Source organism: Hakea prostrata, chromosome 2 (assembly GCF_041222555.1).
Source record: "Hakea prostrata isolate BN-2017 chromosome 2, UWA_Hpros_2, whole genome shotgun sequence".
Classification (NCBI taxonomy): domain Eukaryota; kingdom Viridiplantae; phylum Streptophyta; class Magnoliopsida; order Proteales; family Proteaceae; genus Hakea; species Hakea prostrata.
Genome location: NC_142601.1, coordinates 31,309,342 through 31,337,262, shown reverse-complemented (window position 1 = coordinate 31,337,262; position 27,921 = coordinate 31,309,342). Strand labels below are relative to the sequence as shown.

Below are 27,921 nucleotides of genomic sequence, written 5' to 3'. Positions count from 1 at the left end.
CTCTTGAATGCACCGGTGACCTTTCAAGCACTGATGAGCGAGGTATTTCGAGAACATCTATGTAAATTTGTGCTAGTATTTTTTGACGATATTCTGGTCTATAGCAGTACAATGGGAGACCATCTGGATCACTTGCAGCGTGTCTTATACCTCCTATCGCAAAATCGTATGGTAGTAAACCAAAAGAAGTGCTCGTTTGTAGTGACCACATTGGACTACTTGGGGCATATAATGCAAGTGGTGTAGCAGCAGATCCACCGAAGATCCTCAGCATGATCGAGTGGCCCCTACCGAGGAATGTCTGAGCACTTAGAGGATTCCTTGGTCTCACAGGGTACTACTGCCGTTTCGTTCGGGATTATGGGAAGATTGCCACACCTCTCATAAAGTTGCTAAAAAAAGATGCTTTTCAATGGGATGATTCAGCTACTACAGCCTTTGAAGCATTGAAGACAGCAATGACCTCAGTACCCGTACTTGCTATGCCTGACTTTTCGAAGGAGTTTGTGGTGGAAACGGACGCTTCATGAGTAGGGTTGGGAGCTGTCCTCATGCAAGAAGGGCACCCCATAGCCTTTTGGAGTAAAGCCTTGTCTTAATGGGCCTGAGCCAAATCAGTCTATGAGAAAGAGTTAATGATAGTAGTGTTAGCCATTCAAAAATGGCACGCCATTACCTTTTGGGGAGGCACTTCAAAGTTCAACCGGACCAAAGGAGCTTGAAGTGCTTGATGGACCAAAAATTGGTGGCCAAGGATCAGCAAAAATGGATTATGAAGCTGTTGGGTTTGATTTCGAAATCATCGATAGGTCGGGATGTGAGAACAAAGCTGCAGATGCCTTGTCCTGACAGATGGAAGGCACAATCCGACTTTCTAGTCTATCGGCAGCAACATGGGAGGGAGAAGAAGAATTAGAAGCCGAGCTTCAGACTTCTAAGCGTTATAGAAAGGTGATGCAGTCACTAGTCAGTGGCTTTACTGAATTTTCAGATTACAAACTGAAAAATGGAACCCTCTTCTATAAAAGGCGATTGGTCATTCCTGAAAATTCCAAACTAATTTCTAAATTGCTGGCTGAATTCCACTCCACTCCTTTTGGGGGTCATTCCGGATATTTTCGCACCTACAAAAGACTTTCAGCGGTTGTATATTGGGTTGGCATGAAGAGGGCTGTGAAGGACTTCGTGGCAAGTTGTGACACATGTCAATGGAGCAAGCATCAAGCCATGAAGCCAGCAGGGTTGCTACAGCCTCTCCCCATACCATACCAAGTTTGGGAAGATATCAGCTTAGATTTCATTGGTGGATTACCTAAGAGCCGCGGATGAGACACCATACTTGTGGTGGCGGACAGACTTTCAAAATACGGGCATTTCATTGCACTTACACACCCGTATTCTGCAAGAGATGTGGCTATGATTTTCAGCAAGGAGATAGTACGACTCCATGGGTTTCCAAAGTCGATTGTGTCGGATAGGGAACAGGGTATTCATGAGCAATTTTTGGAAGGAGCTGTTCAAATTATCTGGAACCAACCTGAAGTTCAGCAGCGCTTATCACCCTCAAACAGATGGCCAAACTGAAGTGGTAAACCAAGGACTAGAGATATATCTCCACTGTTTTTGTGCGGGACAGCCGAAAGATTGGACTACTTGGCTTTCTTGGGCTGAGTAGTGGTACAATACCACTTACCATTCAGCCACAAAGATGACACCTTTCCAAACTGTCTATGGCTGTGAGCCTCCTCCATTGCTCAAGTGGGAAGGGAACTACTCCAAAGTGGATGAAGTTGATGTCTTCTACATGAACGGGATCAAATCCTAAATGAGTTGAAGAACAATTTGCGGGTGGCTGAAGACCACATGCGATCCTCTTCAAATCAGCACCGAAGAGATGTCACCTACCAGGTAGGAGGAAGTTTTTCTCAAACTTCAACCATACTGATTCAAGAAGCTAGCGAAACGCCCCAATGAGAAACTCAGCCACCGACACTATGGTTCATATCCTATTGCAGCACAAATTGGCCTAGGTGCTTACAAGCTTACACTCCCACCTGACTCCAAGGTTCATCCGGTCTTTCATGTCTCGCAATTAAAGAAGGTAGTAGGTAACACATCATCACTCAGCCCCTGCCATCATGTTTGGCAGAAGATGGGGAACTCCAACTCATTCCTCAGGAACTCGTAGACATCCGTTACTCATCTCGGGGTTCACTAGAAGTGCTGATTCAATGGAAGCATTTGCCTAGCTGTGAGAACACTTGGGGGGACTTCTGTGAACTGCACAATCAATTTCCTGAATTTCACCTTGAGGACAAGGTGAAACTGAAGGGAGGGAGTGTTTATAAGCCCCTCATTACTTGGGTGTACAAAATGCAAGGATAGGCAGAGGAAGACAACATCACTCGCAGTAGGTGCAGGGGAGAACACAACATCACTCGGGACAGGGGCAGGGGAGAGGACAGATGGCAACTCCCTATTGGACAGCAACCACTATTTTGCTGTGGTCAGTGGTGCAGAAAAGACAGTCCAGGTGGCAGAAGAAGACTGGATAGGAGAGTAAGAGTTTGTTACGAAGGTGGGGGGGGGGTATGTAAGGAGAGGTAGAGAAGAATCAAGGGAGGGAGGAAAAAGAAAGGAGCAAGCAGAGCTTGTGGGAAGAGGGAAACCTCTTGGGCATGGTGGATCTGTGATGTTATCATTTATAGAGTTTAGTTTGTTTAATTTCTTATTTCAAGAACTGAATACCATTGAATATAATCAGAGTTGTATCTATTCATGTTGATTATCAAAGTTACGCAATGAAATGAATGTTATCTTGTTGCTGTCCTACTGTTCTATATTGGTGGATGTTAGAAGTTGTTTTTCCTATTTGTGATTTAGGGAAACTATGGGCAACTCCAAGAGGGTCTTGATAGTTACACTCCTATGTTGATGAAGTCAGGTGTGATGTAGTCCCCATGAAGGTAACCGATGTAATTTTGGGTAGGTCTTGGTTGTATGACAATGATGTATCAATTATTGGGAGAGAAAAAATGTTTGTAAATTTAGATATAATGGAAAAAATATTGTGGTTCTTCCTTTAAATTTGCAAGAGGAAGGCAAGAGAAGAGAGGTATATGTTTTAGTTCCAAAAGGTCCCAGTGCCCAGTTGCAGTCTATAGTGACACTCAGAAGTTTGATGATCGTCAAGAAAAACCTGGTGTGATCATAGCACTACTTACCAAGTCAGAGGCCCCTTAGCCAGAAGGATAGTCACCACCTCAGATCCAGGAGATCCTCAAAGAATTTTGGATCTGGTACCAAAAGATCTACCCAGTGGACTGCCACCATTGAGAGATATTCAGCATGCTATTGACCTAGTGCTTGGATACTCTCTTCCCAACATGCAAGCATGCTGGATGAGTCCAACAGAGCATGAGAAGTTGCAGAAATAGTAGAAGAGCTTCTTAAAAAGGGTCACATTATAGAAAGCCTAATTCTTTGTGCTGTTCTAGCATTACTGACCCTGAAGAAAGATGGATGGTGGAGGATGTGTGTTGATAGTAGAGTTATCAATAAGATCATTATCAAGTGAAGATTCCTTATTCTTGGATTGATGACATGCTAGTTGGAGCCTCCATCTTCTCAAAACTGAATCTCAAAAGCAGGTATCATCAGATTTGAATTAGACCTGGAAATGAATGGGAGACAACCTTTAAAATATGAGGAGGCTTCTTCGAGTGGAAGGTCATGCCTTTTGGGCTAACAAATGCACCTAGCACTTCTATACTATTGATGACTCAAGTACTTGAACCCTTTCTGGGAAAATTCTTGGTTGTTTATTTTGATGACATCCTGGCGTACATCAAAGAGCCAGAAGAGCATATGAATCACCTTAGGCAAGTCATGGAGACCCTGAGATAAGAACAGCTGTATTGAAACCTTAAGAAGTGTACCTTTATGATGGCCAATGTTATATTTTTGGGGTTTATAATCTCTACTAAAGAAGTTGAAGCTGACCCAAAAATGTTTGATGCATAGAGGAACTGCCCCCTCTGAAAAGCATTACAGAAGTCAGAAGTTTTAATGGCCTTGCATCCTTTTACAGAAGATTCATCAAGGACTTAGTACCATCATGGTCCCCTTACATATTGTACCAAAACCACTAAGGAAATTTGAGTGGACCCACGCAGCTACCAAAGCCTTAAACACTATCAAGAAGTCTTTGACCAAGTGTTTGAGGTTGCTACCAAGGAACAAATTTCGATCGAAATGGGAATTTTGACCTTGCAAAAGGCGGCCGAAATTCCTATATTTCGGTCAAAATTTTGACTGAAACTGGATACTTTTTTTTCAGGATTTTGGAACTTCAATTTTGGGCCTCATATGGACTCAAAATGATTTGGATTCTTGCATCCTACCTATTTCAAGCATAATAAACACTATAGAACTACTAGTTTATCCAAAAAACCATTGAAAATGAAACATCCAACTTTCCAAGTATATACTACATATGAGAAGAAGTGAGAATGTTACCAATTACAAGTCTACTCTATTCAATGTCTCACTCTTCTGTCTGCACGCCATACAAATGACAATACAAGTCCCATGATGTTTGCCCCATCTGGTTGTCGACGTAGTTAGCAACTGTAGCTCTATACGTGGCATCATCCCCATGCCTAAGATTTCCTGATAGTGGGAGTTGTGAATCTCCAAATAAGGAATGGCTCAACTGCATATGGAAAGGCTGGTGGTGACTGTGGAATAGAGTGGAAGATTTGCTCAACAAATGAAGGAGCCCCTGGCTGTCAGCATAAAATAAGGTCCATACTAACAATAAGGTTCTAGTGGCTGACTCCAATAGGTGACAGTGGAAGGGACACCATAACCTCTGTAGGCTGCTCTATAACCATAAGGCTCCACTATTGGCTGACCCTGAGTCTGAAATCCTGGAGGGACACCATATGGTCCATAACCATAAGCTCTATAAGTCGACCCAGTAAAACCAATACTCTCCACAGCAGTATCATATGTGGACTCTGCAGGCCTATGCCATCCAGATCATCTGGAGGTGGAGGAGTCTCTAGAATCATCAATGCTCATTGATTTTATAGACCCACCAAGCTCTCGGCATCAGCCGGATGGTAGGACCCATATGATGTGTGTCCTTTGTGCTGTAGCCGTGCTGTCTCCCCTTCCCCTTCCTCGAATATGTAGAGGAAACATTTTGGCCTTGAGATGTAGCTCCAGTATGGTCTGAATCCTGTGTCGCGTGGGTGAACTAAATCGCTTGTGAATTTTGGTGGTCGTCCTCCCCCCTTGACTCTCATATACTGCTGGTGCTGGTGGTCGTCGTGGTGATCTATGCCTATGATCAACTAAATCCTGATCACAAGGTCCAACACCCTCCTCATCCCCTTCATCATCATTATCGTCATCGTCGTCGTCATCACCATCGTTGTCATCGCCGGAGGCCTAAGTCACATCATCCTTAGTGTCGGACTAGACAATCAAATCCTTACTCTGGGTGGATGCACTAGGGTGTGGCACGAAGGGACGGGCAGGCGCTGCATGTGCACTCCCCTCTTGGGCCATGAAGTCCTCTATATCAGCCCCCCATCTCCTTTGCAATCTGTTTACTAGGACGACCTCCCTCCTCATCCAGCAATGGCTCTCAACTGTCCCTGATCCAGTCAACTACTAGGTTATCATCATTGTCCATCTCAAATATGTCGGCCAACTCGATATTGTTACTCTCTCTGTCCATCCCCTATTTAATATGATCCTCCCTTAGTCTTATATTATAATGTATGTAAACAAGGTCCTCTGAACGCTTCACACCTATTCAGTTGCGCCTCTTTGAGTGAATGAGGCTGAAGGTGCTCCAGTTTCGCTCACAACCAGTGGCAGAACATGTTTGGGAGAGCACTTTGCTTGCAATCACACTCAAGTGGGGTGAGTCACGTCCAAATTGCAACCACCACTGAGCTGCAACAAACATATCCAAGTCATTTCAATACTTAAATAACTAAATTAAAGATAGAATATAATAATTAAATATATAATGAAATAAATGAATGAACTTACCCCTAGGGGCGGATTCTCGTCTAGATACGGCCACGGAACGGACGAAGCTCCCAGTGGCATCCCTAAATGCCTTTATCTAATATATATAAAGAGAAAAAACAATAACTAGTTACTAGGTTAATTACTTAGTATGAAACTATGAATTATAAATATCAAATGATTCAAATCACTATCTCACCTCCATAGGGATGATTGCTTGTTTAGATGGATTCGGTTCCAACTTCTCCACTAAAGTTTGGACGGCATCCATCAAACTTGCCTCATCCCAAGATTGTCCTTGTAATGGTACTTGGGATTTAAATAGTATGATGTGTAAGAAAAAATATCATAAAAGGGAATAGTTAATGCTTAATAGTGTGATAACATAATAAAAATTAAATTGAATACTAAACTCAATGACTCACCAGCCTTATGCAATGGATGATGCAACATAGACTGCCATATAACTTGGATGATTTCGAGGACTTTCTTGTTGCTGTGTGGGTGGACCTGAGCAACTTGTTGCTTTATCCTCTCTACTGCAACAAATATGTGTGGTAGAGTAGGTTTTCTCTACTGATCTACCATCCTCAATACATGCACCATAGGCTCAAGCATCTTCACCACTATCCTCACATTATGCCAAAAAGTCTCATCGAGTATGGTCAATTGTGCTCTCCTTCCTCCCACGGATGAAGAACCCTCCCAGCTAGATCACTGCTCTGATGCAAACATGCTCCTAAGGCTAGTCTTCCTACTCTCAAAGCTCTGTAGTGCTATCCAATTAGTAGCAAATCTGGTTATGCCTGGCCTCACTAAGTCACCTTGACATTTGTCCTTCATCATCTTTAATGCATATGTGTGGTTATAGATGAAGGTGCTACCTTGTCGGGCTTGCTCCATGGTCTTCTTCACAAGCTTGACCTTTCCGATGTCCTTCAGCATTAAGTCAATGCAGTGAGCAGCACATGGAGTCCAAAAGTGTACATGTAATGTAAATATATGTATTTAAAAATGAAAATTAATACTATATGATTTTGAATCTTTTGATACCTCGAGTTCTCCTGCATCTTCAACCTAGCTTTCTTGTAGTTGGAGCCATTATCAGTCACAATTTGGATCACATTTTCCACTCCAACCTCCTTCACCACTTGCTTTAATAATTTATAAATATATTTTGCATCCTTCTTATCACTGGATGCATCTAATGACTTGAGGAATACTGTCCTCCCATCACAATTTAGCATGAAATTGATGATGGACTGTCTAGTGGACTAGTCCAACCATCATCCATCACAGTCACTCCATAATGAACCCACATGGGCTTTAATCCCTTAATATACTCATTTAAGTCCTCTTTATGCTTAGGCAAATAGACATTATATATCTCATATGGAGTGGGTCCCCCGTACACCACTCCCAGCTTTGCCTATCTCCATAATCATATCACTATAGTAGGGCCCTTGTGCTAGAATACTATGGTAATAAGCCCATTTGGAGAAAGCCATCCCCACTTTTTCCTTCACATTCCCCCATAAGTGCTTCAACTTTCTCTGCTTATGCTTAGGCCTCACAAATAAGGTCGGATCATTGCGAAGAATCTCCAATCCGGATCTATAGGATGTGCTGATGAAACTTGACACCTTGTAGGGGCTCGTGGGATTGGAACCTCTTGCCTCACACTCTGACTCTTCCTCATAGGCACTTGGGAGCTACCTGTGCCTCCCATACGTGCTAGCTCTCTAGAGGACCCACAACCCAGAGACCTCTGTTGCCTCCTCATGTCATCAACCCTTTATTGCTCCCTACTCATCATCATCACCCTCCTGATCTGTTCAGCCTTTGGTTCAGGGTCAAATCCATACTCTGCTGGCTCATTTAGACCATATTCCTCGGGATCTGGAAGGTCATCTAAGCATGCATCCTCAAACTCCTCCCTCTGTGTTCTCTTCTCTTTCCTCTTTTGCTTTCCCCCACTAATATATGAGGCCATTGCCTTCTTGACCTCTACGGGCGCCTTTTGGCACCAACTACATCCTTGTTTCCACCAGCTAGATGCATCTTTAGTCTAGTGGCCCCACCTCCTCCTATTTGTTTTTTACAGTAATTACACTCGCTCTTCCTCCTATTAGCTGTCAGTGGCCTCCCGTGTTGCTAAGCTACGTCTGACATCTTTGAAAGAGAGTGCCTGATACAAAAAATACATACTAAGTATCTTGAAAAGCTCCACAATATGCTTAAAAAATTACATACATGCTTCTAATAATATCCTCCTATTTTTAAATATAATATATATATAAATAATTTAAAAATATATAAAATACACACTATCTTAAAAAAGCTCCACAACACGCTTCAAAAATTGCATACATGCTTCCACTATTACTCTCCTATTTTTAAATTTAAAACAAAAATTAATTATTTTTTTAATATTTAAGTATCTTTTTAAATTATTTAAATATATATTAAATACAGTAAAATTATATAATTAACAGAAAAAAATTGATTCAACACCATCACAACATGGTGTCTCAACTCTCACATACATTAATTTGAAGCTTTTACATCTACTATACATATACATTTTTAGCAATATACATAATTTACTAAATAATTTATAATAACAGAAAAATAAAAAAATAGTAGGAAGAATAAAAAAGTAATTTTGACACTACAAATTCATAGATCAACACCCTAAAGTAAACATACTTAAATTTGGAAGCAATCCAAGAAGATTTAAGGCACAAACAAAACAAAAATAAAAAAATGAGGAAGTTCGTTACTAACCTTGCAAGAAAATGCACAACTGGAGGAGCAAATCTAGTGTTCGAATGAAATGGAGTTGTAGAAATTAGGTGAAAAGAGCGATGAAATCAAGAGAAATCAAAAAGAATTTGAAAAGAGGGTTGAAATGTCACTGGTGATATCGCTCGAAATAGGTAAAAATGACAATAGGTCGAAAATGGACACTTTATAGCCTACCAATGTGTCGTTTTGGCTCGATATAGTTTCGGGTTGATATTTCGTATCGGATCGACTGAAATTTCGGTCGATACGATATGATATAGGACATTTTTCGTATTTGTCCTTGTATTTCGTTTCGATTTGAAAAAATGCAGACATTTCAAAATTTCAACTGGAATTTCGTTAATTTCGGTCAAATTTTGTTCCATGGTTGCTATTGATGCCTCTCGCATCGGGATTGGAGGAGTTCTAATGCAATGACATCATCCCATAGCCTTCTATAGTAAGAAGTTAAACGAAGCTAGGTCCAAGTATTCTACTTATGACCCAGAGTTGTATGTAGTTCAAGTTCTGAAGTAAAGGCGACATAACCTAGTTGGAAGAGAGTTTGTACTCTATTCTTATCATGAAGTCCTCAAGCATCTCAATACTTTGAACTCTAAAGGCCGTTAGCCATAAACATGCCAATTGGGTAGGTTATCTTCCAGAATTTACTTTTAGATTACTACGCTGGTAGGGAAGGCGAGTAAAGTTGCGGATGCCCTCAAACAGAAGCTGCTAGCCATGCCCATGATGTCCCCAGAAGCCTCTAGAATCCAACAAATGATTCAAGAGTATCCAACTGACAAGGATTTTGGTACCATCTATGTAGAGTTGAACCAGGGAGGCCACCATCCACACTTCTTGATACATGACAGATTCTTGTTTCAAGGGACATTAATCTGCATTCCCAACAGCTCCCTACGACAACACCTCATCAGAAAACTACATGGAGGAGGACTTGGTGGACATTTTGGAGTCTCAAAAACTATTACAAGTAATGGATAGGTACTATTGCTGTCGGATACGTAGAAATGTAGAGATGGTCATTAGAAGGTGTCGAGTATGCCAACTAGTTAAGGGAGGGTTACAGAATACTGGTCTCTTAATGTAAAACTGGGTTCTAGGGTTTATAGGATCTTCTGGGATGGGTCCAGCACTTAATTTGAGGTTTGAGGGTATACTAGGGTTTTGGGTGAGGTTGAGGATGGGTCTAGGGTTGCTGCTTCTGTAGATTAGAGGTGCTGTTGTTGGTATTCAATAGGCCAGGACAGACTTAGAAAGGTAGGGATGGGGTTTGGGGTGTTCTAGAATAGCAACTCCTTAATAAAGAAGATGAAGTGCAGGATTTTTTTCAACCCCAGAAACAGGGAAGCTTTGGCAAAATTGGGATTAGGATTCCAGTCTAGGGTTAGGGGCGGCTCAAAGAGAGTGAAAAGGGGGAGGAAAGGGGTGTGGGTTTGAGTTCTGTATGGTGGGTAATCTGCTGTATCGCAGGGGGGAAGGGGTAGGGCTATGGCAGCTTAGGGTGGTCTAGGATTGGGCTGTAACTAAAGGGGAAGGCAGGGTAATGATTTGCAATGGGGTTGGGGCTGTTTTTAAGGTCTGAGATGGAGGGCAGGGGCTGTGATGGTTGTGGACAGAGATGGAGAGGATTAGGGTTTGGGTAGGGGTGTTCCACTTTAATGTAGTACTATATTTGATTGATCAAAACAATAGCCAAATAGGATCTTTCCACAGGAAGGAAATTCAGATTTCACAGACTTAAGAATGAGACAGATTTCAGATGTGGAGGAAAGCTGAAATCTACATCTGAAATCTAGAGAGTGATCACAATGATAACTCTAGGAAAACATCAGAACAATAGGGACATATTTGTACTTCCAGGTAAGGGTAGTAACTGAAATAGAAGAATTAGAACTAGATGGAGAAAATGAGGAAATGATATATAGCAAGGATAGGAAAATAACGCCTGGGCTTTGCACTGCAAGGTGGATCGATTGGATCAAACACCAATCTGCCTTGATCAAACACAAGGCATTTCCATAGGGAAGAAGAGCTAACAAAGCAATTTTGATTTCAAATGATGAGTGCCTCCTCCTCTTATATGAGTCTCTTTATATAGCATCTTAAAGAGATACAAACATTAAATGTAACATTCAACCACTAGCTAATACTTACCTATTAATGATTGAACCACTATTTAACTCTTGACAAAGGAAAACTCTTTTGACAATGAGTTCTTCTTATCAAGGAAAAAATTTCGGTTGAAACAAGAATTTTGACCCTGAAAAAGGTTGAAATTTCAGTCAAAATTTGTAATTTTGTTTTCTAATGAAAATTCAAACTTCAATTTCGGGCCTTATATGGACTCAAAATGATTTGGATTCTTGCATACTACCTATTTCAAGCATAATAAACATTATGGAAATACTCGTTTACCAAAAAAACCATTGAAAATGTAACAGTAAAGTATATACTATAGATGAAAAGAAGCGAGAATGTTACCAATTATAAATCTACTCTATTCCATGTCTCCCTCTTCGTTCTGCACCCTATACAAATGACAATACAAGTCCAATGACGTTTGCCCCATATAGTTGTCGACGTAGTCGACATTTGCAACTCTGTACATGGCCTCATCCACATGCCCAAGATTTCCTGATGGTGGGAAGTTCTGAATCTCTGGATAAGGAACTGACTCAACTGCATATGGAACACCCTGGTTGTCAGCAGGGGTAGGGACACCATAAATTCCATACTGACAATAAGGTTCCAGTGGCTAACTCTGATAGGTGACAGTGGGAGGAATACCATAAGGCTCCATTGGTGGTTGACCCTGAGTTTGATAGCCAGGAGGGACACCGTAAGTCTATAACCATAAGCTCCATAAGTCGACCTAGTAAAACCAATACTCTCCACAACAATATCATATGAGGACTCTAAAGACCTATGCCATCCGGATCCTTTGGAGGTGGAGTTTCTAGAATCATCTATGCTCATCGATCTCATAGATCCCACCAAGCTCTCCGCATCAGCTAGACGGTAAGACCCATTTGATGGCATGTCCTTCGTGCTATAGGCGTGCCGTATCCCCTTCCCCTTCCTCGAATATGTGGAGGAAACATTTTTTCCTTGAGATGTAGCTCTAGTATGGTCTGAATCCCGTGTCGCGGGGGTGAAGTGACTCTCGCCTGTGAATCTTGGTGGTCATCCTCCCCCTGACTCTCACGTACTGGTGGTGGCCTGTCTTTAGGATCAACTGAATCCTGATTATGAGGTCCAACACCCTCTTCATCCCCTCCATCATCGTCATCATCATCATCATCATCGTCATTGCTGGAGGCCTGAGTCACATCATCCTTAGTGTCTGACTAGACAATCAAATCCTCACTCTTGGTGGATGCACTAGGGTGTGGCGTGAAGGGATGGGCGGGCGCTGCATGTGCACTCCCCTCCTGGGCCATGAAGTCCTCCACATCAGCCCCCATCTCCTCTGCAATCTGTCTTCTGGGACAACCTCCCTCCTCATCCAACAAAGGCTCTCCACTATCCCTGATTCAATCAACTACTGGATTATCATCATCATCCATCTCAAATATGTTGGTAAACTCGATATTGTTACTCTCTCTGTCCATCCCCTGTCTAATATGATCCTTCCTTAGTCTTATATTATAGTCTAAGTAGACAAGGTCCTCTATACGCTTATCTAACAAAGGCTTTCCACTATCCCTGATTCAATCAACTACTGGATTGTCATCATCATCCATCTCAAATATGTTGGTCAACTCGATATTGTTACTCTCTCTGTCCATCCCCTGTCTAATATGATCCTTCCTTAGTCTCATATTATAGTCTAAGTAGACAAGGTCCTTTAGACGCTTATGCCCAATCAGTTGCGCCTCTTTGAGTGGATGTGGTTGAAGGTGTTTCTATTTCGCTCACAATCAGTGGCAGAACATGTCTGGGAGAGCACTTTGCTTGCAATCTTACTCAAGTGGGGTGAGTCACGTCCAAATTGCAACCGCCATTCAGCTCAACATAGACTCCAAGTCATTTCAATACTTAAAATAGCTAAGTTAAAGATAGAATATAATAATTAAATATATTATAAATGAACTTACCCCAGGGGCGGATTCCCCTCTCGATACAATCATAGAATGACCAAAGCTCCTGGTGGCATCTCTAAATGCCTTTATCAAATATACATATAAAAAAGTTTCTTACATGTGGGCCCCCTTAGTGGACCACAAACTAATGTTGGGTCCGCTTAGTGCAATGTATTATGTGTGGGTCCTAACCAAACTAACATCGTTAGTCGCCATTAAGTATATTCAAATTTCAAACATGAGGGACCAAAATGCCCCTTAGATTATTTAATATATTGTGTTATTATATTTTTTTCCTTTTTTTGTATACATATATTTTAACCATATAATTAAAGTTTAATGACCAATTATCTCTTTTTAAAATAATATATTAACACAATATATTAAATAACCTGAGGGGCACTTTGGTCCCTTTATGTTTGAAATTTGAATATATTTAACGGTGGCTAATGATGTTAGTTTGCTTGGGACCCACACGTAATATATTGCATTAAGGGAACCGTACATTAGTTTATGGTCCACTAAAGGGACCCACACGTAAAAAACTCGAAAAAAAAAAAAAAAAAAAAACAATAACTAGGTTCATAACTTAGTATAAAACTATGAATTGTGAATATCAAATCATTATCTCACCTCCATAAGGATGATTTCTTGTTTAGATGGATCCAGTTCCAACTTCTCCACTACAGTTTGGATGACGTCCATCAAATCTTGCCTCATCCTAAGATTGTCCTTGTAATGGTACTTGGGATTTAAATAGTATGTTGTATAAGAAAAAGAAAAAATAATAGGGAATAGTTAATACTTAAATACTTAATAGTGTGATAACATAATAAAAATTAAATTGAATCTTAGACTTAACAACTCACCAGCCTTATGCAATGGAACTCCCATCAACTTGGATGATGTCGAGGACTTTCTTGTTGCCATATGGGTTGACCTAAGCAACTTGCTGCTTCATCCTATCTACTATAGTCCATATGTGTGGCAGAGTAGGTCTTCTCTGCTAATCTACCATCCTCTACACATGCACCACAGGCTTAAGCATGTTCATCACTGTCCTTACATTATGCCAAAAATTGTCATTGAGTATGTTCAATTGTTCTCTCCTTCCTCCAATGGATGAAGAACCCTCCCAGTTGTTTAACTGCTCTGATGCAAACATGCTCCTAAGGCCAGTCTTCCTACTTTCAAAGCTCTGCAGTGTTATCCAATTGGTTGCAAATCTGGTTATGCTTGGCCTCACTAAGTCACCCTAACACTTGTCCCTCATCATCTTTAATGCATATGTGTGGTTATAGATGACGTGCTAACTTGTTAGGCTTGCTCCACGGTCTTCTTCACAAGCTTGACCTTTCCAATGTCCTTTAGCATTAAGTTAATGCAGTGAGCAACACATGGAGTCCAAAATAGCCTATAGTTGTCCATCCATCAAGGCATCAATACAAAGTTCTGAAGTGTACATGTAATGTAAATATATGTATTTAAAACGAAAATTAGTACTAGAAGTAGAAGCATGTTTTGATACCTGGGGTTCCCCTACATCTTCAACCCATCTTTCTTGTAGTTGGAGCCATTATCAGTCACAATTTGGATCACATTCTCCACTCCAACCTCCTTCACCACTTGCTTTAATAATTTATAAATGTATTTTACATCCTTCTTCTCATTAAATCAAATTTGGTCATCTTTTGTTTGATAAGATGAAAAACATTGGTTGCCGCTATTGTCCATTTGAACTCGTCTTTGTCCTGCTTCAAACATTCAGTAATAGGTTCCATGATTGCACGTTCTGAATGAATCTCCTGTAAAATGATGCTAGTCCATGGAAACTATGGACTTCAATGATTATCTTTGGGGTAGCCAATTAATTATGCTCTTTGTCTTCTCTTGATAAGCTTCAATTCCCTGTGATGAGGCAATAAAACCAAGAACACAACCTTTGGCAACATAAAGGAGCATTTCTTAAGATTGATATATGGCTTCTCAGTGCGAAGCACTCTCAAGACTTGATGTAGGTGATCAATGTGATCATCCAGATGGTTGCTAGAGATCAATATGTCATCAAAGTATACGACCAAAAATTGACCAATAAAAGGATGACTTACCTATGTCATAACCCTTATGAATGTGCTAGGTACATTCATTAGACCGAAAGGCATGACTTTCCATTCAAATAGTCCATCCTTGGTCTTGAAGGCAGTCTTTCATTCATCCTCATGTTGAATACGAATCTGATGATAGCCGCTCCTGAGGCCCAATTTAGTAAAGATCCTAGCCCCAGACAACATGTCGAACATGTCATCAAGCCGTGGTATAGGAACCTATACTTGACTGAAATCTTGTTGATTGCTCTACTGTCCACACACATACGCCTTGAGCCATCCTTTATTGGATTGAGCAATGCTTTTACAGCACACAGACTTAAGCTCTCTTGAATGAATCTTTTATGTAGTAACTCATCCAGCTGTTTTTTGAGCTCACTATGCTCTGTAGGGTTGAGGCGATAAGTTGGTAGGGTTGGTAACACCGATTTGGGTATCAAATCAATTGCATGTTGAATATCACGCATAGGAGATAGCTCATTAGGGAGCTCATTAGGAACTGCATTAGAAAAATCAAGAAATAACTCTTTGATGGGTGGAGGGAATGTCACCTCAAGTTGAGGGGTAACTTCCCTTGTAACAAGAGCCAGTACCAGCCCTGTATTATGGCTAGTGTGAATGAACTAGTTGGGAGGAACAACTAACAACTTCTTTTGTGTATGGACAACAACTTCTTTGCTTCATTGCTGCCCTTTTGGTTGGTCCTCAAGGACCTTCGATGACGCATTTCAGCTGGGACATTGACTAGACGGAGGACAGTAAAGTCCTTTGAACTTGAATACAAATTAGTTTTTCTTTCCCTTGACCATAACATCGTTATCATACATCCATGGTCGACCAAATAGAACATCAATAAGATGCATAGAAATTGCATCACACCATACCTCTTCTTCATGTCAGTGGAGCTTTAGTGGTATGAAACAAAGTTGATTTATCTCCAGAGTAATCCCATTCAGCAAGTATACCTGACATGGTTGAGGGTGCTCCACCTTCAAGTTTGCCTTCTTCCCAAAGGTGTCTGAAGTAACGTTGACGCAGCTTCCGCTGTCAATTATCACCAAGGCTGTGTTATTTCTAGATTTCATGTGATTGTAGAAGATACAATTGTGCCGCCAATCCTCTCTTTTGGTTTCAGCCACTAAGATGTGGCTTATTAGATGAATGCCATAAGTGTCACCACCGTTGGTATCATCATCATATGCAGCTCCTCATAGTCACCATCATAAAGCGGGTATGGGAATAGATCAAGATCTTTTTCCTCTGCTGTCTTTTCAATTTCAGCAACAACATCAATCTTTTGATGGCAGTGGACAATATTTAGCATAAGGTTTGAAAACGCTGTGTTTGGTTGCCACTAGTTATTAGAGCCTTGCCTTTATCTTGTCGGGTAGGAAATGTGGGTTGAGTAGGGGTTACTGTAGCGGGTTTTAGTGGACCCTGGGTTACATTAGGAAGAATCCTCAAGGGAGATGGTAACCAATACAAATGGTAGCAACTACGATGCACCCTAAGCAGTCAGTGAAGAAGCTCACTTGCCTGCCGTATGCTAGGTCTGCTAGTCATCATGATGTGTGGTTATCTTCCTTCATTTCATTGTCCTAGTCAACAAGGAAGATTCCAGAGATAAATTGTTCTGTGAATATCTCGTAATTTTATGGGGGAAAATAGTTGTTAGTAATTGAGAAAAGTGAAAGTAGTTATGGTGATTTACGGGAAAGGGTAACTATTTTTATTGTCGCTATTATAAAAAGCTGTATATTAATCTATTGCTCTGGCCAATCCCTTGTCCTAACTTGCTGGAAGTGTAATCTCTATCATGAATTTCATATTTTCTTTCCCTATAGCTAGTTATCAAGGTGGGGGGGGGGGGGGTTCATTTTTCTTTTTGGTTGGATGGGCCAGGTTCATTGACATATGTAACACGATTTTTTATTTTATTTTATTCATTTATCATTATTTTTTTAAGAATTTTGTTGGTGGGTAGCTTAGGTTGTTAATCTAATTTAAGACCATTCCATTATCTTTTCTGAAATTTATTTTCCTTATCTTTCTTTATTTGATGGAGTTTGTGCTTGTGAATACAAGACTCATATGTAGAATCATTACTCACTATAAGTTATGCTTCTGACTTTTTTGTACTGGAAATTTCATCTTGGCAGGTATTCTGCATCTTCTGTGTCTCCTGATGAAATCCCACCAGGCGAGTATGCATTTGAAATTGCAGGTAATATGGTGCCTTTATTACTTTGGAAGTAATCAGGGCTTCGTTAACTGTTGACCACAAAAGAGAAAAGGTACCTTTTCACCAGCAGAAAACGTTTGCCTGACCTTGTGAAAATTAAAAAAAGGGTAAATATCACTTACCTCCCCTCTTAGTTGAACAAATAGCACTTACACCCCCTCTTACTTGGATAATATCACTTACCTCCCCTCTTACCTAGCAAATATATCAAACACCTCCCCTCTGTTAACTTTTTCGGTTAAATTTAACTTTTACCGTTAAATATTTTTAAAAATCCCAAACTACCCTTGGCTAAAAATATTTTTTTATTTTAAACCATAAATTACCGTAATCACCTAACAGTTAAAATACTAAATTACCCTCAATTAAAATAATTATTAAAAACCAAAACACCATAGTTAAAACTAAATTATCTTTAATTATTAAAAACCCAACATACCCTTTTTCTATTTTAAATTTTATCAAACAATTAAAAAAACACGTACTACTATCAAGTAAATTTAAAAATGCAATTAAAAAAAAAGGGGTATGGATAAAATTAAACACGTACTACTATTTTGGGTTTTTTTTTTTTTTTAATTTCAATTGTTTGATAAAAAAAAAAAAAAAAGGGTATGTTGGGTTTTTAATGATTAAAAATTATTTGGGTTATAACTATAGTGTTTTGGTTTTTAACAATTATTTTAATTAAGGGTAATTTAGTATTTTAACTGCTAGGGTGATTATGGTAATTTAGGGTTTAAAATTAAAAATAAAATAAAATATATATATATATATATATATATAGTCAATGGTAGTTTGGAGTTTTAGAAAAATATTTAACGGTAAAAGTTAAATTTAACCGAAAAAATTAACAGAGGGGAGGTGTTTGATATATTTACTAGATAAGTGATATTATCCAACTAAGAGGGGGTGTAAGTGCTATTTGTCCAGCTAAGAGGGGAGGTAAATGATATTTACCTTTAAAAAAAAGTTGAAGAGGAATGAAGGAATAAGATCTTAAAGCCTATTTAGAAAAACATTAGACCACAATAATTCTGCTTAGTTTGATTACTTAATTCCCAAAAAATTCTTAATCCCAAAGTTGTTTAATATTGTCCAGATTCTAGGCAAAACAAATAATACAAATTGCTGTTTAGCAACTTGATGGAGCTCTTATATATCACAAATAAAATTGACTTGTTTTATCTTCATGAGCCTCACAAAGATTGGTTCCTTTCTTATGGTTCTGTTGTGCATCATCCAGTTGGATATAGTTAATTTTTTATTACCCTTTGTTTTTTCTTCACATGTTGGACCTTTAGTTAATCAGTTATCTTTGGTCCATTGCTTCTGGGAAATTTTTGTTTGTTGAGGATATATGTCATATGCTGTTTTTGGAGCTTCGGGGTAGAAAAATGAATAGCAGGGTTTTGAGAAGTTTGTCTGTGCTTAAAGTGTGGTGCAGAAAGCTGTTAACCTGCTTCTGGTTCAGTGCTGCATTTTTGATGGATATATGCATGCTATGTTAGGACTTAGGGAGATCTCAGGTAGTAAAAAGAATAACAGTATTTTAACGACTATTGTCTTTCCTCCAAGTGTAGTAAAAGGCTTTACATCCTTGGATTCCATGCTGAATCCTTAACTTTGGATCTTGTTCAGTCTCCCTTCTCTGTCATTCTGAAGCTCTTTATGTGTGTCATCTCATTTTAAGGAGCTTTTCAGTCCTCATTCCTTTTTCATTGCTTATTTACGTGAGGATACCTGCCACGTGGTGAAGCACTTAGCAAAATATTTCTCTATTGAGCTCAATTATGCTTTGGGAAATTGTTGAAAAGTTCAGTATTTTGGAAGATGGGTTGTCGTTAGTGGATGATATAAAAGGAAAAGTCTGATACATGAGGAGCCAAACAATTGAGTGTTGCTTGGATTTTAGGTGGCCAGTTAATGGATTCCCTTCCATCAAGCATTCGATAGCAGTATTATATTTTCCTTGTCTAAGGTTGAAGGATGACCTCGTAGTTTTTGTTCCAGTGGACTTTTTGTCGCGTAAAATTCCTTTTACATTCTCCCCACCCATAAAATAAACAAGAAAAAAAGAAGAAAAAGGAGACAGAAACAGAAGATTTTATGTGAAAAGGGAAACAACAACAACAGTGGTGGTAATTGAACTTCTCATTTGATCAAATGAAGCAGCTAGAGGAACAGGATGAGAGTATAAATTGTCCTCTTTATGATGTCAGATCAGAAATTATTCTTTACCCTAAAAGAGTTGATAAATTGAACTTGAAAGATTACATTTAATACAATACCTAAAGTTAGCTCCATTCACTCTCTATGTTTCGTTAGCTGCAAACTTTTATATAAGGTGTTCTATTTCTGTCATGATATAACTTTTTCCTCTACTTAAGCTCATGGACTTGCCAGAGTAGAAAAATGTCTTAAGTTCATTATGTTTATTTGCCTATGGGTTGTCATCTTGAAGTTCTTGAACCCAAAAAAAATAAATTTGGAGTTCATATATATAATTTGATTATTTGATTAGGAAATAGTTATCTTTAGCAGTCCAGCTTTCATGACCAATGAATATGTGCCCACTTGCTGATTGGTGAGACACTAATTCATTTTGGTGTTTGTTCTCTGACAGATGTAAATAATTTCCTTGTTTGTCTTCATACTGTTGATGTCATCTGGTTCTCCTCCCCTTCCTTTGTCCCCCCAGAAAGGGGGAGAGAGGATGTCACTTCACTAGTGTTTGACCTCAATGGTCTCCAGTTATATGTTAACTTCAGGCATTTACACTGTTGTATCAACTGATATATAAAATACAAGCCTACTATTCTTTTATTGGTTATTTTGTATAGTAATAGTTACTTAGTTCCTGAATAAAACAAAAGGAATGGACCCAAACACTTCTCATATTCCTCCTGTTGAAATTTTTTGGAGGAGATTCATGATTGAATTTCTTTGTACAGCAGCATATGTCAGGTGGGAAGATCATCTGATTTGTGGTTCCTGGTTACTACTATATGCAGGTTTCAAGGTGAAAGAGAGATCAAAATTAGGCCCTCGCCCGGAGAATCCTATTGAGATTTATGAATTTGAAAGGTACTTTAAGCTCTCACTGGAGGTAGGAGGTGTCAGTTGATTTGTATGCTCACTTCATCTTCATTGTTACATGGTCGGTTTGTTTGTGATGAAACTAATTTGGCTTTCTTCACGTATGGGTTTTTGTGGGCCACATGGAAACTACAGCTGTCCATTTTGTCGGAAGGTAATCAAACCCCAAGCAATTCCTATTTTATTTTCTAAAATTAATCTTTAATTTGAAGTTCTTTTGTCGGCCTTACTGCTTCATTTTCCTTATTCTTTAGACATCCCTTACATTTTTTGTCTAGTCAAGATTTTAAGCTTGACTTGCCAGGTCCTAGCTGAATCTAGAATGATCCGATTGCTAAATCCTTCACTAATTCTGTGTTGGAATCTAGATGGTTTAAAGTTTGATTATATTGGGTTAGATGTGTGCAAAATCTTTACTTGGTGCTTTATTTTGTGGCTGCCCATGTGTGAACTCTTTTTTCTTGGATGCTAAGCCTGCATCTAACTCTATCAGAACTCTATCAAAATGTTAGCTATTATTGTCTAATTCCCGGTCACACCCCACCCAGGAATCGGCAACCGAGTGGTTTTTGATTAGCAATTTGGTGGGAACAATTTAAGATATGATGTCATGAATTGTCGAAGATGATGGATACGAAGTTCATTACTTTTTTCCCCCCTTCTCTTGGATGTTTAGTGTATTGTATTTTTCAATTTTTCTAGCTACCGTGGATGTCATCAGTGGATTTCAATGTGAAGCTATAGGAACAAAATGACGCCTTTGATTACTGGCATATCACTGCTTCATATTTATATATTTGTTTTTTCTCTCCATATTTATAGTACTGTTGGTGGACTGACACTTCAGGTTTGTATTACAGGTTAGAGAAATTGTTGCCTTGTTGGATCTTGATGTTCTTTACTATCCTTGCCCAAGGAATGGTCCGAATTTTCGCCCCAAAGTTGCTCAGATGGGTGGAAAGAAGCAGTTTCCCTACATGGTCTGATAACATCTGCCAATGACTTATTTCTCATGGCTTCAAAAATTTATTAGAATAAGAAGTCATAATTCAGAGAATCTGCCTGCCATTTATGTGACACCAACATTTTATTTCTAGATAGTAGATGGAGAGTTCAGGAGAGGGGGTGGGGGGGGGGGGGGGGGGAACCCAAAACCAACTCATGTAATTATACCTGGGAAACTTGTTAAGCATATTCAATGACTTAGCGTATGATCAAATACAATTATAATTCTTCTTAAGTAGCACACACCAGAGTTGGTTTCTTTCAACAAAGTTGAAACTGAAATATTTTAGGATTTTGAATAGCTTAACATCTCTTAGTACCATCAACAACTCTGGAAGAAAAATATTATGAAATGCCTAACCAGTGGATAGGTTTGGCTTAAAACCTATTAATGTAGTATTGTATTTGATTGATCAAAGCAGTAGCTAAATAGGATCTTTCACACGGAATAATTTCATATTTAATAGACTTAAGATAAACAGAATTCAGATATGAAGGTAGGCTGAAAACTGGAGTGGTGGTACAAGGATATTAGCTTAACTACATGGACTAAATAGGTCTTCAAAATAGGGGTAGAACTATGAAGAAGACATGAAAAGAATAATATAAGAGAATTGAGAGAAAAATAAGAACAACAAAGTACACCTGCGCTTGACACTGTAAGGTGGATCGATTGGATTGAACACCAATCTTCCTTAATCAAACACAAGAATTCTTCAAAGAGGAAATAGCTAACAAACAATTTGATATCAAAGTTGAGTGTTGAGTTGTGTCGTCACTCTCTTGCATAAGTCTCTTTATATAGCATTCTAAAGAGACATAGACATTAATTGTAACATCCAACCACTAGCTAACACCACCTTCCTATAAATAACTCAACTACGGCCTAACTCTTGACAAAGGAAAACTCCTTTGACAATGAGCTCTTTTACTTTCAAAGCACAACCCCTTTATTGATTTTTTAAGAACTAGACTTGGGCTTAGGTCTAGACCATGGAGATCAAAATATGTGGGCTAACTTTAACTCACTAAAACAAGCCTAGCCTAGCTTTATGGGCTGATTTGGGTGATCGCTTTAGGCATTTGATGGGCTTAATCCAATGACCTTCTTTTTTATTGAATATGTATTCAATTCTGCATCAACTCTCCCCGGCTTGAAAATGTTCATCTTCAACGATGAATGAATGAATGACATGTAATGTTCATACAAATTGAGATCGAGTTCTTGAAATCGTCAGTATGAATCCAAGTACTATCATGTCGTAGATGATTCTTCCATTTGACGAGGGAAGCATGGTATCTAGGGCCATGACGAGTGGTTTTGTAAGTCATCCAAAACCTCCTCAATAATGTCAGTGATTGGTGGCTTGAGTTGGGGCAGCCTCAACATTTGTTCAGTGTATCCATTATCAGAGTGGTGTTCTACATAAAGATGTAAGTCAACCACGTTAAAGACATTGCTTATGTTTATTTCTTTTGGTAGCTTGAATACAGGGGCATTTGGTCCAATGCGTTTCAACACTATTTATGGACTCATTTTCTTTGGATGGAGTTTGTGTAGACCTCATGTTGGGACCTTTCCGGATTGACACGAACCATCACCATGTCTCTTGGTTGAAACTCCACATATCGTCGATGACAATCTGCTGTAGCCTTGTAGACATCATTGCTGAGAACAATTCATCGGCGAACATCAACATGTACCTTTGTGATATCAGAAACTTGTCAGCCTCAATACTCATGTGTGCTTGTGGTGGTGGTGGGACGAGGTCTATAGGCCGTCAGGGTTGAACTCCAAGTAGAATGTCAAATGGAGTACGACCTGTCGTACGATTAAATGAGCTGTTGTAAGCAAACTTAGCCATGTTGAGTATGGACGGCCGTGTCTTCTCATAATCACAAACCAAACACCTTAGTAAGTTTCCCAAGCTTCGACTCACCACCTTTGTCTACCCGTCAGTTTGTGGATGGAATGCGGTTGAAAACTATAACTTTGTGTTCGTTTTCAGCCACAATGTCTTACAAAAGTAGATCATGAACTTGACGTCACCATCTGAGACAATGCTACTTGGAAGCCTATGTAGTTGTACAACCTCCTTAAAGAATATCTTTGTAATGCATCAAAGGTCTTGCGACATGGTATAAAGTGAGCCATCTTTGAGAATCGGTCAACCAAAACCATGATGGAGTCATATCGCTCTTTTGTTGAGGGTAGCCCAAGTATGAAATCCATACTAAGATCAATCCAAGGAGCATAAGGAACTAGTAATTGTGAGTACAAACCTGTAATTTTTTTAGTTCCCTTGGCTAGCTGACAGACTCTGCATCTCTTGATTACATGATCAACATCCTTTGCAATATGAGGCCAATAATACCGATCGGTAACTTGTATGATAGTCTTATCCCTGTCGAAATGACCTCCCAAACCTTTGACATGCAACAACTCCCATATGATGTGATGTCATAGGGAAGAATTTGGAATGCATAACCGAGTTCCCAAAAACAAATACCCATTGTGAAGTGAGTATTTATGATGCTTGCTTACCTTGCTACTCCTTGTATGGCTTGTTGAAATCTTTGTCAAATGCATACTCATAACGCATTTGATCAATGCTAACTACATGTGCTAAGAATGTGCTAAAAGTAAGTAAGTACTTTTCAGCTCAATGCATCAGTCACTGTATTCTCCTTTCCCGCTTTGTTCTGGTAGGTGAAGTATTAGAGCCTCTGTCATCTTTTGCTTCAAACACCCGTAATAGGTGCCATGACTGCACTAAAGTTCCGAATGAATCTCCCATAAAACGATGCAAGTCCATGAAAACTACGAACCTCGGTGATTGTCTTTGGTGTAGGCCAATTTGTTATACTTTTAATCTTCTATAGATCAGCTTCAACCCCTTGCGATGATACAAACCAAGGAACACAACTTTTGACAGCATAAAGGAGCATTTATTGAGATTGATATATAGCTTCTCATGGCATAGCTCTCAAGACTTGCTGTAGATAATTGATGTGATCGTCTGGATGTAGTATACGACCAAAAATCAACCAATACATGGACGGAGTACCTGTGTTATGAATGTGCTAGGTGCATTCGTCAAACCAAAAGGCATGACTTTCCATTCAGATAGTTCATCCTTGGTCTTTAGTCCATCCTTGACTTGAAGGCAGTTTTCCATTCATCTCCAGATCGAATACGAATATGATGATAGTCACTTCTAAGACCCAATTTAGAAAGATCTTAGCCCCGGATAGCATGTCTAATAGGTCATGTAAGAAACCTATACTTGAATGTAATCTTGTTGGTAGTTGTATTGTCCTCACATATGCGCCATGAGCCACCCTTCTTTTGAGTGACTAATGCCGGTACAATACATGGACTTAAGCTCTCCTGACTGAATCCTTTATGTAGAAACTCATTCACCTGTCATTTGAGATCTTTGTGCTCTGTTGGGCTAATGCATGGCATGTTGAATATCGCGCATAGGAGGTAGCTCATTAGGCAACTCATCAGTAACCACATCATAAAAATCAGAAAGTAACTCTTTAATGGGTGGAGGGAATGTCACCTCAGGTGGAGGGGTAACTTCCCTTGTAACAAGAGCCAATACTAGCCTCGTATCATGACTAGTGTGAATGAACTCCTTATGAGGAGCAACCAACAGCTTCTTTTGTGGTATGGATAACAACTTTTGTGCTTCATTAGTCCCCTTTTGTTGGTCCTCAAGGACCTCCGCTAACGCATTTCAACGGGGACATTGACTGGGCGGAGGACAATGTGAACTCCTTTGAACTTGAATACACACTAGTTTTTCTTCCCCCCAACCATAACATCGTTATTATACATCCATGGTCAACCAAATAGAACATCAGTAAGATGCACATGGATACATCACACCATACCTCTTCCTCGTATTGATGGAGCTTCAGTGGTACGGAACACCGTTGATTTACCTCTAGAGTATCCCCATTCAGCAAGGATACCCGATATGGTTGAGAGTGCTTCTCCACCTTCAAGTTTGCTTTCTTGGCAAAGGTGTCTGAAGTAACGTTGACGCAGCTCCTACTGTCAACTATCACCCAAGCGGTATTATCTCTGGACTTCGTACGACTGTGGAAGATACAATTGCGCCACCAATCCTCTTGTTTGGTTTTAGACACCAAGATGCGGCTTACTATATGAATGCCATAAGCATCACTTCTATTAGCATCATCCTCATCATATGCAGCTCCGTCATAGTCGCCATCATCGAGCGGGTATGGGAATAGATCAGGATCTTCTTCCTTTGTTGACTTTCCAATTTTAGCAACTACATTAATCTTTTGATGGTGTGGGCAATATTTAGCATAATGTCCAACCTCTTGACAATGAAAACATTGTGGTTGGCTGCCACTAGTCATAGGAGCCTTGCCCTTATCTTGTCGGGTAGGAAATGTGGGTTGAGTAGGGGTTGTTGTAGTAGGTTTTGGTGCTGGAAATTTCGCCTAACCTCCCTGACTTGGTTTCCAAACCTTTTGTTGTTGGATGCCAATAATTCGTCCGCACGTAGGGCTTTTTCAAAACAATCTTGCACGTTCTCTACATCCACAACTTTAATGGCCCTATTGATTTAAGGCCATAAACCCAATCTAAAATGTGACAGGATTTGGATCTCCCTCTCTCGAATTCCTGTACGAGAAGAAAGAGTCAACTTGTTCCACATAATCTTAACTGACAAGTTCCCTTGACGGAGAGAATTTAACTTGTCTTGTAGTCGCAATCGAAAAGTAGATGACAAATACTTCTCTCTCAGTTCTTCCTTCATTTCCCATGTAGTAGGAGCTCTACCAGGATCTTCCGACTTATATTCATGAGTTCTCCACCATTCTCGTGCAGCTCCAACTAGCTTGGTATGTGCCAACTTCTCTGATAGTTCATACCAATCAAAATAGTCATCCAAACGCTGCCAACCAATTATAAAACACTTGAAGATCATGCTTAGTCGAGTATTCTTTGAGTTCAAGCTTAACCTTGTTAGAGTCACCAACATGCCTATTGGATGTAGGTTGTTCTCTAGTGAAATAACTTTGTAGGTGCTCCTCGAAAGTCGGTTACACAACTGGAATCCTTTGGGGTCCTCTCCCTATCTTTCTTCGAGGAGAAAAATTGGCTATAGAATGTGCTAGCTAGGAAGTGGAGGGTGAGGAGCATGAGTAGAGGCAGCAACTTTGGCTTCCATTTCTGAGAACCTCTCATTTATTTGCTTTTGGTTTGCAGTGATTTGGTTGCTCAGTTGTTAAAACATCCCCATCATTGTTGCCATAGGGTCAGTTGGATTGGATGATCCAGAAGTTTTACTCCCTGTTATGGCTCTGATACCTAATAATGTAGTACTATATTTGATTGATCAAAATAGTAGCCAAATAGAATCTTTCACAGGGAATAATTTCTGATTTAATAGACTTAAGATAAATAAAATTTAGATATGAAGGTAGGCTGAAAATTGGAGTGGTGATACAAGGATTTTAGCTTAACAACATGTTTTGATTAGATTTTCAAAACAGGGGTAGAACTATGAAGAAGACATGAAGGAACAATATAAGAGAATCGAGAGAAAAGTAATAACAACAAAGTACACCCGGCCTGACACCACAAGGTGGATCGATTGGATCGAACACCAATCTTCCTTGATTAATCACAAATATTCTTCAAAGAGGAAATAACTAACAAGCAATTTGATTTCAAAGTTGAGTGTTGAGTTGTGTCCTCGCCCTCTTACATATGTTTCTTTATATAGCATTCTAAAGAGACAAAAACATTAATTGTAACATCCAACCACTAGCTAACGCCACCTACCTATTAGTAACTCAACTACTACCTAACTCTTGACAAAGGAAAACTCCTTTGACAATGAGTTTTTTCATTTTCAAAGCACAACCCTTTTTGTTGACTTTTCAAGAACTAGACTTGGGCTTAGGTCTAGACCATGGAGATCAAAATATGTAGGCTAACTTTAACCACTAAAACAGTCATAGCCCATGAAAGCCATAGGTTTATTTGGGTGATAGCTTTAGGCCTTTGATGGGCTGGACCCAATGGGCTTCTTCTTTGAATATGTCTTCAATTTTGTGTCACCTATATTTCCTCAGCTATGCTTGACAACTCTCACTCTAGTAGTCCAATACTTTGTGTCCTCAACGATGTCTTAATCTGGCTGAGCCTTGGTCTGATTTACAATATATATAGATTTAACCAAGTTAAATTTTTTAGTAGATATTAGTTCTTGTAAACTAATAAAACTAACAATTTTCACAGGACAAAATCCAACGCCATACCCTGATGCACAAGGCTCTTGTGTATAGCTGGACCTGAATAGGGTCAAGTATGTGCACCCTTGCTATATATATATATATATATATATATATATTAATAGATTTGCTTGTGTTTCCAAGACATGAACCCCTGACCAAGCTTTCAACAAGTGAGAATTTGACTAACATGCCAAGGATCCTATCTTCTATTTCATCATTGGACTTCAGTACATTTTTC

General features: G+C 39.4%; 1 protein-coding gene across 1 annotated transcript in view; it reads left to right on the top strand.

Moving 5' to 3' along the window:
- Positions 1-27,921, top strand: part of LOC149024219 (Thioredoxin family protein) — a 60,594-nt gene that overhangs the window by 8,061 nt on the left and 24,612 nt on the right. Inside the window, exons 2-5 of the mRNA XM_089144529.1 lie at positions 17,206-17,270; positions 20,303-20,375; positions 20,523-20,541; positions 21,248-21,367. Coding sequence (XP_089000655.1) covers positions 17,206-17,270; positions 20,303-20,375; positions 20,523-20,541; positions 21,248-21,367 — 277 coding nt within the window. The remainder of the gene's footprint in view (positions 1-17,205; positions 17,271-20,302; positions 20,376-20,522; positions 20,542-21,247; positions 21,368-27,921) is intronic.